This window comes from Lepidochelys olivacea, assembly GCF_965140295.1.
Source record: "Lepidochelys olivacea isolate rLepOli2 genome assembly, chromosome: 5".
Classification (NCBI taxonomy): Eukaryota; Metazoa; Chordata; order Testudines; family Cheloniidae; genus Lepidochelys; species Lepidochelys olivacea.
The window spans coordinates 926,046-944,736 of NC_140415.1; the positions used below are offsets into that span (position 1 = coordinate 926,046).

An 18,691-nucleotide genomic window follows, 5' to 3' on the forward strand; every position below is an offset into this window, starting at 1 on the left:
ATCAAATCCCCCCTCATTCTTCTCTTCTGCAGACTAAACAATCCCAGTTCCCTCAGCCTTTCCTCATAAGTCACGTGTTCCAGCCCCCTAATCATTTTTGTTGCCCTCCGCTGGACTCTCTCCAATTTATCCACATCCTTCTTGTAGTGTGGGGCCCAAAACTGGACACAGTACTCCAGATGAGGCCTCACCCGTGTTGAATAGAGGGGGACGATCACGTCCCTCGATCTGCTCGCTATGCCCCTACTTATAAATCCCAAAATGCCATTGGCCTTCTTGGCAACAAGGGCACCCTGCTGACTCATATCCAGCTTCTCGTCCACTGTAACCCCTAGGTCCTTTTCCGCAGAACTGCTGCCTAGCCATTCGGTCCCTAGTCTGTAGCGGTGCATGGAAACCGGACACCCTGCTTTGACCCATCTCCCTGAGGCCTTGCCCCCACTCACTCCTCTCCCCTCCAATCAAAACAAAAACACCTAAACCCCAAAGGAGGAATCACTGCAGGAAATTGTGTGTTTCCTACCCCCTCTTCCAATCTTAACCCTTATCACAAGTTCTGAGGAAAGGGGGCGGTGAAGCTTCGCTGTAATACTTATCTTGGTATTTGTCAGGGTATCTGGGAAGTGTCAAGGAGTTGCTGGCTCCTACTGCATTAAGTACCATTACTTGTATCCCTGCCACCGCAGCGCGCCAGAGACGCTGTGCGCAAGACGAGGGATGAGCCTGCTGCCAGAACAACCCTTCAGCAGAGAACCGTTGGGATGCTGAGAGTTACTACACAAGTACGGTGCGGCCTGAGATATAAACACAGGAAATGCATTTCAGCAACGGACACCTGCTCTGCTTCCCCCTCTCCCCTCCGTACGACGAGAGCAAAACAGGGACTTTTGCTGGCTGCGTGTTCGTTTTGGCTGAGAAGTTCGTTCTTGCCCCCTCCTCTATCCAAAGAGCCAGCACCTGAGCCCCACCTTCCGCGAGCTCACGGTGAGAGCAGGTGACGTGGTCCTCTCTACAGAGCTCTCTGCGCTGTGCAGAGAAAAGGTCCACAGCTCAACCAGGCAAGTCCTGGAATAGCCCCGACAGGGCAGCGGGTGTTTAGGACCCTCTTTAAGACACATCATTGAGGGAAGAATGTGGGGAGAAGGGGAGATACTGACTCAACTGAGCTAAACCTCAGCACCCTCCCCAAAAAAGATTCCCAAAAAAGTCAAAGACCTTTAAATAAACTCCAAAACTGACATGGACCCCCCCCCAGCACACACGTACACACCAGAGGCGAGGAAACAACACATAGTAATTCCAGGGTGTTGGGATCGGGCGGGGGGGGGACACTGTGGTATCTGTGGTCCTCCTGGGGAATGAGTGGCAGGGGAGCTGGCTCTAGGTCCTGTGCAGGGATGGGGGAGGGCTGCGTGGCCAGGGTGCGTGCCCAGGAAGGGGGATGAGGCTCGGAGCCAAGCCGGCCCCATTGTGGGAGCGGGGCACACGGGGGTTTTGCCGCCGCAGGGGCTGGCTGGGGACAGGGCAGCTGCAGGCTCTGTGTGCGGGGTGTGGGCAGTGAGGTGAAACACTCCCAAGGGGTAGGTGCAGCCCCCCTGCCCGAGGGAGCAGGGATCTCCTTCCCTGTGAGCTGCCCTGGGCCAGGGGCACTCTGCCCCAGCCACTCACCCATGCAAGGTGGGAGCGGGCAGCAGTGCAGCAGGGGCGCTGATGTGGGGGGCGGGAGCGGGAGCAGGGTGGGAGCCTGGGCGGCCCATCCCTGGCGCTGCTGCCCCTGCTCCCGCCACTGGAGGAGGCGGGAATGGAGACTCCCGCGCGGGCACACGCTGGGAGGAGCAAAGTGGGGGGCATGGCCCCTTGCTGCCCCCGCTGCCAGCTCTGTGCCCGATCCCCTCACAGCGCCTCCCTGCCCGCCTGCTTGGCCCCAACGGTCCTGGCGCCCCTGCAGGACTTTGGGTGTCCGGTCAGTGTTTCTGACTGGACACTGTCGGGTGCCCTTTTTGACTGAACTTTCCGGTCGAAAAAGGGGGCACCTGGCAACCCTAGGCCGTGTGGAGGGGTGGTTCTTGTTGGGGAAGAGATTGGGGTGTGGAGGAGCTGTCATGGGGGGATGGCTCATTGGGGAGGTTGGGATGTGGAGGGGCCGTCTCAGGAGGGTGACTTGTTGGGGGTGGGGTTGAGGTGCAAATGTGCTGTCCCGGGGGGTGACTCACTGGGGGGGGGTGACTTGTTGGGGGGGGGGTTGGAGTGCAGAAGTGCCGTCCAGATGGGGATGATGGAGCATTGAGGGTTTTTTGTGGGAGTGAAGTCGCCTTAAATAGAAAGGTAGACTGGGAACTTTCCCTGTCCCCAGCTCCCCCCACAAGGAGAAAGGAGGGACATTGAAAATGGATCAAAGGAAACTCTTTTTCACACGGTGTGTAATTAACCTGTGGAACTCACTGCCACAGGATTTAATTGAGGTCAAACTTTTAACAAGTTTCAAAGGGGATTGGCCATTCCTGAGCATTACAGCAATAGTCAGGGTGCAGTTAATGCTAACCGTTCTGGCAGGGAGATTAAACGTTGTTCTCAGGGCTTGAAGCAATCTCTAACTATTAGAGACCAGGGTGGGACCTGAGGTGGGGTACATAATCCCACACCTGCGACTGTGGGGTTGTTGCGCCTTCCTCTGGAGTATCTAGCACTGCCCATGGTCGGGGCCCTGGGCTGATGGGTGCCGGTTCAGTCCTGTCTGGCAGTGCCCATGTGCCTGCGAACCTGTCCACGTGGTGGGGGTGGGGTCTGGGTACGTTCCTCTGCTGATCTGGTGTGATCGGCCCTGAGCCTCCTGCACTGCCCTTCCGTCAGGCTGGACCGTCAGGGCTCGGGGCCCTGCATCACACTGGGACCAGTCCCCCAGCTCTGCGCAGGCTCCCAGCTTTTCCTGCCCAAGACGGCTCTGAGTGTTCCCAGGGGGCCCGCAGCCCTGAGCTGCACGGCAGGTCCCAGCTGGCCAGCCTCGGGAGAGCCCAGGCCTGGGGCTGTGAGCAGGGGCATGTGGTTGTGCTGTGCATTGTGGCTGAAGCTTATGCTCTCCGCCTGTCTCTGCCCTCCAGCGACTGACACTTCCTGTCCCCCCTCTTCCACCTGTCTCTGCCCCTCAGTGACTGACACCTCATCACCCCCATTCTCCGCCTGTCTCTGCCCCGCAGCGACTGACACAGCCTGTCCCCCCTCCTCCACCTGTCTCTGCCCTGCAGCAACTGACACCTCATCACCCCCATTCTCCACCTGTCTCTGCCCCGCAGCGACTGACACAGCCTGTCCCCCCTCCTCCACCTGTCTCTGCCCCTCAGTGACTGACACCTCATCACCCCCATTCTCCGCCTGTCTCTGCCCCGCAGCGACTGACACAGCCTGTCCCCCCTCCTCCACCTGTCTCTGCCCTGCAGCAACTGACACCTCATCACCCCCATTCTCCACCTGTCTCTGCCCCACAGCGACTGACACCTCATCACCCCCATTCTCCACCTGTCTCTGCCCCACAGCGACTGACACAGCCTGTCCCCCCTTCTCCACCTGTCTCTGCCCTGCAGCAACTGACACAGCCTGTCCCCCCTCCTCCACCTGTCTCTGCCCTGCAGCAACTGACACCTCATCACCCCCATTCTCCACCTGTCTCTGCCCCACAGCGACTGACACCTCATCACCCCCATTCTCCACCTGTCTCTGCCCCACAGCGACTGACACAGCCTGTCCCCCCTCCTCCACCTGTCTCTGCCCTGCAGCGACTGACACCTCATCACCCCCATTCTCCACCTGTCTCTGCCCCGCAGCGACTGACACCTCATCACCCCCATTCTCCACCTGTCTCTGCCCCACAGCGACTGACACAGCCTGTCCCCCCTTCTCCACCTGTCTCTGCCCCGCAGCGACTGACACAGCCTGTCCCCCTCCTCTGCAGCAAACTGACACTGCCCCTTCCCTCCCCTCTCTTCCCCACAGTGACTGACGCTGCCCCTGTGTTTCCCACCCCCACAGTCATCTACATCTGCGGCCCCCTGGAGATGTTGCACCGGATTATGAGGCTGGCCCAGCGGGAGAGCCTGACTAATGGCGACTATGTCTTCTTCTACGTGGACGTGTTTGGGGAGAGCCTGCGTGCCAATGCCGCTCGCGACGCCTTGAAACCCTGGCAGAACAGACAGAGTCAGGACGTGGGCCTGCGTCAGGCCTTCCAGGTACCCCCCGGGGCTGGGGCTTGGCTTGGGCCTGTCCCACGCCAGTCCCTGCGGAGCGACCCTCCAGGGTGCCAGCCCCCAGGCAGTCCCACAGCCTCCAAGACTCCAGCCCTGGGCCTGTGGGTGCACACGGTCCCTGTCTCCCTCTGCCTCCAGAGCAACCCTGCACTGCTCAGCCTCTGCTTTCCCCTTCTCAGGGCTTCTTAAAGGAGCACCACCCGGTCCGAAGAGAATGAAGCATTCCCTGCCTAGGATCCGATTGCCCCTGCCTCTCCAGCCCCAGTTCAGCGTGTCCCCTCATGAGCTCAGCGAGCAGGCTTTCAGATAGAACGCTAGGCAGCCCTCCTCCCAGCTGCAGCCGGCACAGTCCTGCCCCCCAGCACCTCCCGCCTGGAGTGGGTTTTCTCCGCAGGCCTCCCCCTCAGCGGCTGACTCAGGGCCCTGCAGGAGCCGCCTCGGGCCACGTCTACGCTACAGACAGTGGCTGGCGCCCGGTTCGCGGCAGGACGCCGCTGCACTTGGTGCATCACTCCTGCAGGCGCCTGCTGGGGTCCTGGCGCTGTGGCCATGCTCAGGGCAGCGCTCCGTGGGTTGGTGTCCCAACGCGAACTCGCATCATCCGGCATCACGCTGGCTTTTGGGGAAGGGTGGTGGTGCCGGTCAGTGGGAAATCAGTTTGCAATTGGAAAATGCACAGCGCAGGCCATTGTCCTGCGAGCCCCCAGGGCCATTAATCGTCTCCTGTTAGGCAGGACCGTGGCTCTTGGCAGCGTGTAGGACGTAGTGGCTGGATTTGCAGCTGTGGGGTTCCCGAACAGTGGTGGAGCAATAGACGGCGCGTTTCGCTCTATTTTGGCCCCAGACCACCTTGCCACAGAGCACATCAGCAGAAAGGGCTGGTGCACCCCCAGGGACACTTCACCGGCATCAGCGTTGGCTGGTCAGGGGAGGTGCGTGACGTGCACAGGGGACGTGCACATCTTTAGAAGATAGCGCTGCTCAGAAAGCTGCAGGCAGGGACTTTTTCCTGACCCGGGGATCATCTCTGGTGATGCTGAAATGCCGGTAGTGATCCTGGGGACCCAGACTACCCCTTACTCCTCTGGCTCAGGAAGCCGTACACCGGCCCCCTGGACAGCACCGAGGAAAGATGTGCCAGTGGAATGTGCTTTTGGTTAAGTGAAGAGACGCTGCTGGTGTTTGCTCACAAGATTGGATCTCAGTGAGAAAAACATCCCAATGGTTAGAGCTGTCTGTTGTGTCCTGCAGAATATCAGTGAGGCACTGGGGAGAAAGCTGCCGCTGGCATGGAGAGGGAGTGGCTGTCTGCTGAGTTTGACCAGCTAGACAGAAGGACTGTGAGAAGAGCTCAGTGCAGAGCTGTGTGGTTGTGGGAGGCCTTGAAAGAGCCCTTTACCAGTGAGCCAGAGCAATGTGGTGTGGGGGACAGTGCTCCAGCCGGCCCTTACGTGTTGGGGCTGTTACGAATTGTGCGGGGGCTGGTGACCATTTCTGATTATAGCAGTTTGTCAGTGGACCTGTTAATTTGGCGCTGCGTGCTGTACCTTTATCATTATGACACTGTGTGTCGCCAAGCCCAAGAATTCTGGTGCCCTGGACAACAACAAGTCGGGAGTGCTTTCAGTAGCACTAGGCCTATTGTATCCTGTGTGGCGAAATAAAGATAAATGGTATTCCCCCAAATCAGATTTTATTGGGTACCAAAACCAGTGCATAGAAACGGTGTGCAGTTAAAAACCAATATGATACAAAGTTAGAAAGAAAGGAACAGAACTAAACAAGGGGAAAGAACATTCTTGTCTCTTTCATCCCGTGTTGGCCACCCATACCGCAGTCGTGGCTCTCCCACGTCAGTGTATAGGAACCTGGGCTTGTCCTTGCTGGTTCTCGGGGTGTAGGCGTGCAGGCAGGGGGGCACCCCTCAGGCGACGTGGACTGTTAAGAGGGCTATAGGGAGGTGCTGCAGTGGAGTTCTCCATGGACTGCAAAGGGAGGAGAGCCCAGGCTTGTTGACCCTGTATGTCCACAAGAGTCTGCAGCATCTGTGTTTCCTGCCGGAGAAGTCCCATTATGGCCTGGTGCATCTCCCTCTCCTTGGCCTGCTGGGACCCTGGGGCCTTTCTCTTGTCTGCTTTTTCCTTCTCCATACAGTCTGCAGTATTCTCTCTCAGGGCCCTCTGCTCACAGTCGGATGCAGCGCTGCCTTGCAGGATCTCACTGGATATGGCATCCCGAGTCCTCTTCTTTCTCCTCCTCTTCTGGCTCAGGCATTCCCCCCAAAGCCGCAGTGGCGGTACCCTTGTCAGCGTAGTCACGACGGCAAGTGAAAGCAAAGGTGCAGAAATCCCCTTGCTCCCCTAACAGTTTAACAAGACTTTCTCACTGCTGGCTGGAGAGATTGTGCCCAGCTCTGTTCTGCATTCAGAGCCCTGGGGACCCTGGCGGCTGGGGCCGGGGGGCAAGGGAGTGAGGAGAGAGTTGTAAACACACACGGGGCGATGGCACTGAAGACGGGCACTCGACGGGCCTTGGGGGTTTCAGCGGAGCTCTCGCTCACGAGAGGCACAGAGAGCGCAGCGGCTGCTGGTGTCCCGAAGCCGGTTTCCTGCAGTGGCGCCAGGCGAGCTCATCGCAGACTGGCGTGGGAAGGGGTCCTACTGTGGAGGAAGAGATCGGGCTGCCGTCCCTAGAGGCTTTCGGGAGAGGATGGCAGAGTACCTCTGTGAATGGTTCACCGAGAGCTCTAAGGAGGAGTCAAGGAACATCCCTGAGCACATAAATAAGCTGCTCCAGCTGCCACCCTTGCCTGACTCTACAGGGCAGTGAAAAGCAGATACCAACTCTCCCTCTGGTCGATGTGTGTTACCTCTTCTAGTACGCGTAAACGAATAAGAAGTGGATTGCTGTGTCCTTTAACAGTGCGGCCCGTCACCACCACTGCATTTAAACTCCATGAGAAATGCACTCACGTTCCTTCCCATGCATCAGGCGCATCCAGGCAGGACTGTCTGGCCTGTGGGGAGTCTCAGATGGTCCTGGCTCGTGGCGTAGCAGGACCCACCAGTTGCGTGTCCCTCCTCCTCGTCCTCACTGTTGACAGCAGTGGTCTGCCTCAGGCTCTTGGAGGCATCCAGGGTGGTTGGCGGGGGGGGGGGGGTGTATGTCTCTGCTGAGGATGGCATGCGGCTCTTTGTATAAGCAGCGGGTCTGTGGCTTGGCATCAGATTGGTTGTTGGCCTCCCTGGCTTCCTGGTACACCCACCACAGCTCCTCTGCTGTCACACGGCACTGCCGCTGGTCTCTGCCGTACCCCTTCGCCTGCGTCCCCCAAGCAATCTGCTCACAACTGTCCACGTTTCTATGGCTGGTCCGTGGCTGTGCTCCCCACAGGCCCGGGAGATCCAGTATCTGGCTGTACACGACAGTGGAGAGCCGCTAGGCGAGCTGGGCAACCAGGAAAAGCCATTTCAGAAATGTCCGGTGGTTTTTCAATAGGGAGGTGGGTTCCGGTCTTTGTGACCCCTGGGCAGCCGAGTTCACGGCTGTGACCAGAGTGCTTGTGCTGGGCATTGGGGGACAGCAGCTGGAGGGTCGTTAGGGTCGACATCGTCATGCTGCATTGACCTACCTACCTCGCCCGTCGGGGAGGCGGTGTAACTGCGTCGCTGTAACAGGGCGCTTGCGTGGGCGGGATAGAAATGGAAGTGTTGAGACATGCCTGGCTAGTTCGACACAAGGCAGCTCACATCAGCCTGACTGGAGTGTAGACAGGCCTTGCTCTCTGCAGACATAACCACAACTTCCTGGACTTCCCCCTTCTCCGCAGCTTCCTGCTGCTTCTCTCCTGGCATCACCTGATTCCTCTTGGGGGCGCTCAGTCTGCAATCAGGGTAGGCCAGCCCCAGTTCTCCAGCTGTTAAGGGGTGAGCCACCCCGTTATAGGTTCCCTGCAGAAAATCCTGCAGAGCCAGACCCCCGAGGGAGCTCCCCCAGGGCACGGCGTGCTCGGTGATACCTGGCAGCAGTTTATTAGTCACCTGGCACAGCGTGCGAAGGTCCCGAGGTCAGCAGACAGATGCAGAGGTTCAGATGGGTCAGTCTAGCCAACACCCAGCCAAGCTGCTGTAGAATCCGTTTGGGCCCTGGCTCGCTGTCTCGCCCTTTCTTGTTTGTCCCAGGTGTGTGCTCAGGGTCTCTGCACCCTCAGCTCTTAGCACCACCACCTGGCACCGGTCCTCTGGGCTCCACTCAGGGCTTTGCTCTGCTTCCCTGCAGAGAGGGAGGGGAATCTCCTTCCTCGGCTGTTATCGCTCGGTGCGACGCTCCCACCAAAGGGGCTGCCTTGGCTTTCCGGAGCTGCCCCTCACACACCTGTGGACTTCAGTCACGTTAATGACTCTGGTTTCCAGCCAGGCTGCTGAGTCAGCACCTCCTCTCTTCCCCTCCACTCAGTGCCTGGCCACGCCAAGGCCAGAGGGAAATGGAGGCACGCGTGGGGATCATAAAAATATTACCAAAATTCCCCCATGTCACAGGCCGGGCACTGGGCTGGGGTCAGGGGTTGGGCCCACGCCAGGTCGGGGCCGGGGGTCAGGGGTTGGGCCCAGTGGTGAGCTGGAGCCGGTGGTTAAATTTAGAAGCCCCTTTAGAACCGGTGGTTCCGCGATGGAGAGCCGGCTCTAAAAGGGCTTCTAAATTTAACCACCGGCCAGAAGTGGCACCTTAGGCGCCGACTCCGGGGGTGCTCCGGGGCTGGAGCCCTCACGGGGAAAATTTGGTGGGTGCAGAGCCCCCACCGGCAGCTCCCCGCCCCTGCTCCCCCCCCAGCTACGCTCCCCCGCCCCTAGGAGCCAGAGGGACCTGCCGGAGGCTTCCCGGGAGCTGCCCCAGGTAAGCACCGCCGGGACTCCCCACCTCGCCCCCCGGCAGGTGCCTCTGGCTCTTAGGGGCGGGGTGGGCACCCACTACGGTGGCCCACGAGACCCTCCTGCCCGGCTCAGGGGACAGGGGAGGGGGGTGGATGGGGCAGGAGTCCCGGAGGGCAGGGCTGGGCAACGACCCCCTCGTGGGGTGAGGAGGGAACCGGTTGTTAAGATTTTGGCAGCTCATCACTGGTTGGGCCTATGCACAGTCAGGGCTGGGGGTCGGGGTTGGGCCGATGCCAGGCTGGGGGTCAGGGGTCGGGGCTGCACCAGGGCTTCCAGGTCCAATCCTGGGGTCAGGTTTGGGGGCCCCCACAAAAGCCATTCCTGCTTCAGTGAGCAGGACACAGGGCAGTGGGCGCCCACCCGTGGGGGGATTCTGGGAGACCCCAGGGGGACACATGGTGTCAGACCCACAGGACCGGTGCTATGACCCCAGCTTTGGAACAGCTTCTGCAAGGATCCCATCCTGTGCGAGACACCCTAGGGTGTCACTCTGCCCCAGGGTGAGCCACGCGGCCTCTCCGCCTCCTTCAGCAGGACCACTGGGCCTGCAGCCCCCCTGCTCCACCCCGTGAGCTCCGCTCCGCGAGTCCCTCTGAGGCAGACCCTGAGAGGGAGACCTGTCCATCTTGGGGAGCAGCGCGGCCTTCGGCCAGCGTCTGCAGGGACACAGCCAGTGTGAGCAGACAGTCGGGGTCATTAGTCGACTCGCACACAGCACGGAAAGTCCTTGGTTAGAAAGTTCCAGCCTGTCAGGTCCGCCCAGAGCCCCAAACCTAGCCCCTGACTGCCGTGTCCCAGTCGGTGTGTGCCCCCAGCCCTCAGCAGCCAGCCCTAAACCAGCCCCTGGCACCTCCCCAGCCCTTTGTTCTCCAGCTGGGCAAATGCTGCTTGGCTTCCTGGTGAGAGGTAGCCGTCCATGGCCGCTGGTTGCTAGGTATCAAAGTCCTGGTGACTGGGGTTGCCATTGTCGTCTCACAAACTACCTGGATATGGGGCCCAAGCCCCAGACTGCTGGGAGCCATCCACACCTTTTTCTGCGGAAAAGGACCAAGGGGTGACAGTGGACGAGAAGCTGGATATGAGTCAGCAGTGTGCCCTTGTTGCCAAGAAGGCCAATGGCATTTTGGGATGTATAAGTAGGGGCATAGCGAGCAGATCGAGGGACGTGATCGTTCCCCTTTATTCGACATTGGTGAGGCCTCATCTGGAGTACTGTGTCCAGTTTTGGGCCCCACACTTGAAGAAGGATGTGGATAAATTGGAGAGAGTCCAGCGAAGGGCAACAAAAATGATGAGGGGACTGGAACACATGAGTTATGAGGAGAGGCTGAGGGAGCTGGGATTGTTTAGCCTGCAGATGAGAAGAATGAGGGGGGATTTGATAGCTGCTTTCAACTACCTGAAAGGGGGTTCCAAAGAGGATGGCTCTAGACTGTTCTCAATGGTAGCAGATGACAGAACGAGGAGTAATGGTCTCAAGTTGCAGTGGGGGAGGTTTAGATTGGATATTAGGAAAAACTTTTTCACTAAGAGGGTGGTGAAACACTGGAATGCGTTACCTAGGGAGGTGGTAGAATCTCCTTCCTTAGAGGTTTTTAAGGTCAGGCTTGACAAAGCCCTGGCTGGGATGATTTAACTGGGAATTGGTCCTGCTTTGAGTAGGGGGTTGGACTAGATGACCTTCTGGGGTCCCTTCCAACCCTGATATTCTATGATTCTATGAGTCTCTGAGCCGCTGCAGAGAGCACCAAGCCTTTCTACCCACTAGGTAACAGTGCAGCACACAGGGGAAACTGAGGCACACATAGATTGCATAAAAATGTTACAGAAAATTCCCATGTGGTCACCCCTGGGGCCCTGAGACAGAACACCCTCTCTGAGCGGGGCTGTCGCCCTCTCCTCCCTGGCCCCAGCAGGGTGGGCTCGCTGCTGGGTTTGAAGCTGTGGCCTGTGCTTTGCCTTGCAGACGGTGCTGGTGATCACTTACCATGAACCCCAGAACCCCGAGTACCAGCACTTCCAGACCCAACTGATCCTGCGAGCCAAGGAGGAGTTCAAGGTGGAGCTCGGCTACTCGCTGGTAAGTGGGCTCGGCCTGCCTGTGCGTGTGCCGGGGCTGCTGTCTGCCTGGCACCTTCCCACGCACACGCACCCACACCTCCCCCCGCAGGCCCTGAGATTCCCCACTCGGGAGTGCTGGCGGCTGGGAAACAGCTGGGTCCCGGCCAGTCCCCATCCCACCCACCTGCCCCGCTCTGGGAAACCTCTCCCAGGGCTCCGAGCAGGAAGGGAACAGGCTGGTAGAAGCAAAGGGCCCTTCTGGCTGTGCCACGGGTTGGCAGGGGCCCCACCTGGCCTGTTTGCGCCGGAGGATCTAGGGGCCCCACCTGGCCCCTGTTCACAATGGGAGATCTAGGGGCCCCATCCAGCCCCCATTCACACCAGGGGAATCTAGGGGCCCCGCCTGGCCTGTTCGCGGTGGAGGGATCTAGGGGCCCCATCTGGCCCATTCACACTGGGGGCTCTAGGGGCCCCGCCCAGCCCTCGTTCACAGCGGGGTATCTTGGGGCCCCACCCAGCCCCCATTCCTGACAGTGCTTCTCCGTGAGCCCCAGCCATTGAGGTCTGTGCTGTGGGGCTGCAGGGTCTTGTTCACACGTGCATGGCACTGGTTGAGCTTGTAGGAAGCCCTTACACACACAGTCCCTTACATGTGTGCACACTGCCCTTACAAACAAACGCTGCCCTTACACGTGTGCATGCTGCCCTTACACAGACACGCTGCCCTTACACGTGTGCACGCTGTCCTTACACAGACACGCTGCCCTTACACGTGTGTGCACGCTGTCCTTACACAGACACGCTGCCCTTACACGTGTGCACGCTGTCCTTACACAGACACGCTGCCCTTACGTGTGTGCACACTGTCCTTACACAGACACGCTGCACTTACATGTGTGTGCACACTGCCCTTACAAACAAACGCTGCCCTTACACGTGTGCACACTGTCCTTACACAGACACGCTGCCCTTACACGTGTGCACGCTGTCCTTACGGACTCTCGCTGCCCTTACACGTGTGCACACTGTCCTTACACAGACACGCTGCCCTTACACGTGTGCACGCTGTCCTTACACAGACACGCTGCCCTTACGTGTGTGCACGCTGTCCTTACACAGACACTCTGCACTTACACGTATGTGCACACTGCCCTTACAAACAAACGCCCTTACACGTGTGCACACTGCCCTTACAAACAAACGCTGCCCTTACACGTGTGCACACTGTCCTTACACAGACACGCTGCCCTTACACGTGTGCACGCTGTCCTTACGGACTCTCGCTGCCCTTACACGTGTGCACACTGTCCTTACACAGACACGCTGCCCTTACACGTGTGCACACTGTCCTTACACAGACACGCTGCCCTTACGTGTGTGCACACTGTCCTTACACAGACACGCTGCACTTACACGTGTGTGCACGCTGTCCTTACACAGACACGCTGCACTTACACGTGTGTGCACACTGTCCTTACACAGACACGCTGCCCTTACACGTGTGCACACTGCCCTTACAAACAAACGCTGCCCTTACACGTGTGCACACTGTCCTTACACAGACACGCTGCCCTTACACGTGTGCACACTGTCCTTACACAGACACGCTGCCCTTACACGTGTGCACGCTGTCCTTACACAGACACGCTGCCCTTACGTGTGTGCACACTGTCCTTACACAGACACGCTGCCCTTACACGTGTGTGCACACTGTCCTTACACAGACACGCTGCCCTTACACGTGTGCACACTGTCCTTACGGACTCTCGCTGCCCTTACACGTGTGTGCACGCTGTCCTTACGGACTCTCGCTGCCCTTACACGTGTGCACACTGTCCTTACACAGACACACTGCCCTTACACGTGTGTGCACACTGCCCTTACAAACAAACGCTGCCCTTACATGTGTGCACACTGTCCTTACACAGACACGCTGCCCTTACACGTGTGTGCACACTGTCCTTGCACAGACACGCTGCCCTTACACGTGTGCACACTGTCCTTACGGACTCTCGCTGCCCTTACACGTGTGTGCACGCTGTCCTTACGGACTCTCGCTGCCCTTACACGTGTGCACACTGTCCTTACACAGACACACTGCCCTTACACGTGTGTGCACACTGCCCTTACAAACAAACGCTGCCCTTACACGTGTGCACACTGCCCTTACACAGACACGCTGCCCTTACACGTGTGCACACTGCCCTTACACAGACACGCTGCCCTTACACGTGTGTGCACACTGTCCTTACACAGACACGCTGCCCTTACACGTGTGCACACTGTCCTTACGGACTCTCGCTGCCCTTACACGTGTGCACACTGCCCTGACACACACAGCCCTGCCCTTGTATGCACACACACGTACACGCATGCACGGCCCTTACACGTCCACACACACCCCGCCCTTATATGTACGCTGATTGTACCTGCACACGTCCCTTATGCGCGCACACGCACTGCCCGTACGTGCACATTGACCTTACACACACGCTGACCTGGTATGTGTGCACGCTGTCCCTATGCATGCACACCCTGCCCTCACACGCATGTGTGCTGACGGTACACGTGCACTCTGCCCTTATGTACATGTACACACGCAAAGTGCCCTTATGCGCACGTCCACTCACTGTACACGAGCGCCGTCCTTATACGCACGCCCCACCTACGGACCGTGCACGCCCACACGTACGCTGACTGCACGAGCACTGCTCTTACGCACACTCAGCCCTCCCCATATATGCACACGTACGCACGCCGCCCTTGCCTACACACACACGTACGCTGAGCATACATGCCCGGTGACCATACGCACACACAGTGCTGATATCCACACGCATGCACACGCCAGTGAGCTGGTCCACACGCGCGGCGTCCCGGAGCCCGGGGGCCAGGCAGAGCCATGGCTGCCAGCCCTGTCTCTGACCCGCCAACCCCAAGCAGCCGTGGGAGCTCCCCCAGGCTCTGTCACTCACTGAGGACTGGCCCTGGGGAGGCCCCTACAAGGGCAGCGTGGGCTGGCCCTGCCGGCAGGCTCACGGAATTACAGCTCTGATTGTGGTGCAGGCAGGGGGAGGCTGAGGGCTGCTGCTCAGGGCCTGGGTTTAGGAAGGCTCCGAGAGTGTCGCTTAACAACCTCCTGGACACGGAAGGGGCGACGCGTGCGGTCGAATCGGGCACGCGGCAGCGGGAGTCTCTTGGGCTGTCGCTCTGTACAGTGCCGGTTGTGCACGTGGGGCGGGGGTGGCTGCTCGTGAGAGCCCTCTCCCGTGCCACGAGGACAAGGAAGTTCCGGGGAAACCAAGGGGCAGCAACGTTACAGCTGATCAAAGGAAATGCACTATGTGTGATCGACCTGCGGAACTCTCCGCCACAAGGTGTCACTGAGGCTGCAAGCCCAGGGAAGGCTCAGCTATTTCTGTGGTGAATGAAACCAGCCAGACTCACACGTGTGCACAAGATTAAAAACAGTTTGGAAGGGACCCGTGCCTCGCAGTGACAGAGCCCTGAGTGAGGGGGCTGCCGTCCCCTCCTTGGGGCGTGGGGCTGGCCCAGGGCTGTGGCAGGCTCAGCTCCTCAGTGGGGCGTTGGCTTCTGTGGCTCAGGTAGCACCATGAGTTGCTTAACTTCTCTGTGTCTTTATGAACAACGGGAATTGCCTGGTGATGCCGTTTGCTGAGATCCCTCCTATGAGGGCAGCCCGTGCTGCAGAGGGGATATTCTCGGGGTTCAGCCCCATTCTGTGAAGGTCCTGGTTTGAGCTGGACCCCAGACTCCACTGCCCTGTGGCCAGGTGGCTGGGAGTCACTCCTCAGACAGGAAGCTGGAGTCTGTAGTCGTCTCAGGGTCTGCCTGCACAGCAAAGCAAAGCCCCTGGCTGGCCCGTGCCAGCCGACTTGGGCCATGGGGCTTGGGCTGCGGGGTTGTTTCCCTGCTGTGTGGATTCTGCAGCCTGAGCTCTGGGATCCTCCCACCCCGCAGGGCCCAGAGCCCGGGGCTCCAGCCACAGCAATGACACAGTCCCGCAGCCCAGTCAGCTGGCATGGGCCGGTCGTGGGTGTTTCTTTGCTGTGGAGACGGACCTTTAGAAGCTTCCCCGTGGGGCTGGGCTGGTGGGTGGCCGAGGTCCCCAGGACGGGGCTGAAGGCTGCTGTGGAATGACTGGAGCAGGGGCCTGGAGCCGGGGGTTGCTCTTGCTGTTGGTGAGTCTCTGGAGCGTGGCTGGATTGGCGGCACTCCCAGTTTGGCTGGGCTGAGCTGGGAGCCCAGCCAGCTGCAGTGGGGCTGGGCAGGGCCCTGGGGTGCCTGCCCGGCAGACCCCAGTCCCCCAGGTTATGGGTGCAGCACTGTGATGGGTGATGCTCAGGCTGCAGCACTGCCTGGCTCCCTGTGTCGGGCAGCGCCCGCTCCCTGGGGTTGCCCGAGTGGCGGGCGCGGACACTCCCCTCCCAAGGAGCCAGCTCACGGCCTGCACAGCAATGACAGGGGCAGGGGCAGGGGACAGCTCCAGCGAGGGAGCCAGGCTAGCTGGGCCAGAGGCCAGGAAACTCCAGGGCTCAGTGCCTGGGGGCAGATCTTCTCTGCCAAGCAATCTCTGGAGTGAGATTTGGGAAGCTGTCCTCTCCCCCAACCCCTGCTGTCCCCAAGGGCCCCGTGCTGCCCCCCAAGTGTGACCCCATGGAGCTGGAGTGGGTTCCCCTGCTGCCTGCTGGTGTGGCCCAGGACAAGCCAGGGGATCTGGTGGTGCCCTGGGGAACGTGTGGGGAGCCCACCTGCTGTGTGCAGGCGCCAGGCACCTCCCACTGGGAGCTTGGACAGAGAGACGGCAGCTGCTTTGGGGGGGCTGTACGGGCCGTGTCGGGGATCAGGGCTGGGGAGCCGTGTCGGGGATCAGGGCTGTACGGGCCGTGTCGGGGATCAGGGCTGGGGGGGCCATGGCGGGGATCAGGGCTGGGGGGGCCGTGTCGGGGATCAGGGCTGTACGGGCCGTGTAGGGGATCAGGGCTGGAGGGGCCGTGTCGCGGATCAGGGCTGTACGGGCCGTGTCGGGGATCAGGGCTGGGGGGTCGTGTCGGGGATCAGGGCTATACGCGCTGTGTAGGGGATCAGGGCTGGGGGGGCCGTGTCGCGGATCAGGGCTGTACGGCCCGTGTCGCGGATCAGGGCTGGGGGGCCGTGTCGGGGATCAGGGCTGGGGGGCCGTATCGCGGATCAGGGCTGTACGGGCCGTGTAGGGGATCAGGGCTGTACGGGCCGTGTCGGGGATCAGGGCTGGGGGGGGGCCGTGTCGCGGATCAGGGCTGGGGGGGGCCGTGTAGAGGATCAGGGCAGTATGGACCATGTCGCGGATCAGGGCAGTACGGGCCGTGTCGGGGATCAGGGCTGTATGGGCCGTGTCGGGGATCAGGGCTGGGGGGCCGTGTCGCGGATCAGGGCTGGGGGGGCTGTGTCGCGGATCAGGGCAGTACGGGCCGTATAGGGGATCAGGGCTGGGGGGCCGTGTAGGGGATCAGGGCTATACGCGCTGTGTAGGGGATCAGGGCTGGGGGGCCGTGTCGGGGATCAGGGCTGGGGGGCCGTGTAGGGGATCAGGGCAGTACGGGCTGTATAGGGGATCAGGGCTGGGGGGCCATGTCGGGGATCAGGGCTGGGGGGCCGTGTCGCGGATCAGGGCTGGGGGGGCTGTGTCGCGGATCAGGGCAGTACGGGCCGTATAGGGGATCAGGGCTGGGGGGCCGTGTAGGGGATCAGGGCTATACGCGCTGTGTAGGGGATCAGGGCTGGGGGGCCGTGTCGGGGATCAGGGCTGGGGGGCCGTGTAGGGGATCAGGGCAGTACGGGCTGTATAGGGGATCAGGGCTGGGGGGCCATGTCGGGGATCAGGGCTGGGGGGGCCGTGTCGCGGATCAGGGCTGGGGGGCCGTGCTGGGGATTGGCGCTGTGCCGGGTACGGGGCTGTCTCTGGTGCAGGCACCAGGGCAGGCGCAGGGCTCTGATGACTCTCTCCCGCGGGCAGATGAACCTGGTGGCCGGCTGCTTCTACGATGGCGTGCTGCTCTACGCCATGGCACTGAACGAGACGCTGGCCGAGGGCGGCTCCAAGAAGGACGGCACCCGCATCGTGCAGAAGATGCGGGACCGGAAGTTCCAGGGTACCGGCCTGGGGAGCCTGTGCGGGGAGGGAGATACCAGCCCAGGTGCTCTGGCTGGCACGGGCCGCTTCCCCCTCACTGTCCCAGCAGCGTTTTGCCAGGGCAGCCGGGGCCTGTGCTGGCCCCCGTGGGTGTGTTCGGGCTCAGCGCCCGGCCTGGCACACTAGTTGCCGGGGGACGGGGACAAGCAGCCCCAGGCCCAGCTGCTGCTCGTCGGAGTTCGGGAGAGGAGCTGGTGCCGAGCGCTCACTGGTCAGGAGGGGACCCCCGCACCCCCACCCCCACCCCCTCCCTCTGCCTCTCCAGCCCCAGGTGCTCACCCCTGCCCCTCCCTTCCAGGGGTCACCGGACTCGTGAGCATGGACAGCAACAATGACCGGGACACGGACTTCAGTCTGTGGGTGATGGGCGACCCCGAGAGCGGGGAATACGAGGTGGGTGCAGCCCCGAGCCGGGGGGCTCCAGAGTCCACAGGACTGTCCCAGCTGCGGAGTGACCTTCCAGGGCAGGGCTGGGAGCAGGAGCTGACCCTGCCATGGGGTTTGGGGGAGGGAGATGCAGCAGGGTCAGTGCCCCCGGCAGGGGTCGGAGGGATCTGGGGGGACAAAGCGGGTGCATGGGGGGAGGGGGAGGCTTAGTGACTCCCGTGCTCTGGGCTGTTGGGGGATTGCTCGTCAAGGAAGGGGGTGCGTAGAGGGGTGGGGGATGTGCTGGTATGGGCCGGGGGGGCTGGTGGCCTGGTGTGGGAGGGGTCGCTGTGGAGCAGCCCCGCAGAGGCCCGGCTGTGCCCTCTCTCCATGCAGGTGGCAGGGCACTACGCGGGCGCGGAGAAGAAGCTGAACTGGCTGGGGAGGCCCATTCACTGGGTGAAGGGGGTCCCCCCCCTCGACAACCCCCCCTGCGTCTTCGATGTGGATGATCCCTCCTGTGATAAAAGTGGGTGTGATGGGGAGCTGCCTGGGCCTGCACCCCTGCCCTGGGCAGTCTGCATCCTGCTGGGCCTCTCTCCTGAGCCCCCGGCATCCCTGCCTCCCATTCAGCCTGTCCCTGGGGATGGGCGGGTCGGGGCCCTGCATCCCTCTGCCCCAGCAGCATCTGGACTGGAAGGCGCCTGCCCCACATGCAGGAAAATACCCAGCTAAGCCGGGAGCCTTGGGGCTGCAGGCCTCCTGCTCCCCTGCCAGGTCTGGGGCTGCCCGCCCTCCTGAGCCCCCCACCTCTCCCCTGATCTCTGAGCATGGGGAGCTCTGTCAGGCCTCTGGCTGCTGCCCTCAGGGCTGGGGTTTGGGCCCATCGGGCACCGGGC

General features: G+C 61.0%; 1 protein-coding gene across 2 annotated transcripts in view; it reads left to right on the plus strand.

The window, feature by feature from the left end:
- Positions 1–18,691, plus strand: part of NPR2 (natriuretic peptide receptor 2) — a 52,411-nt gene that overhangs the window by 17,053 nt on the left and 16,667 nt on the right. For both annotated transcript variants that reach the window (XM_084628183.1, XM_084628184.1), the window contains exons 2-6: positions 4,024–4,223; positions 11,139–11,252; positions 17,250–17,385; positions 17,725–17,819; positions 18,189–18,321. In XM_084628183.1, coding sequence (XP_084484309.1) covers positions 4,024–4,223; positions 11,139–11,252; positions 17,250–17,385; positions 17,725–17,819; positions 18,189–18,321 — 678 coding nt within the window. The remainder of the gene's footprint in view (positions 1–4,023; positions 4,224–11,138; positions 11,253–17,249; positions 17,386–17,724; positions 17,820–18,188; positions 18,322–18,691) is intronic.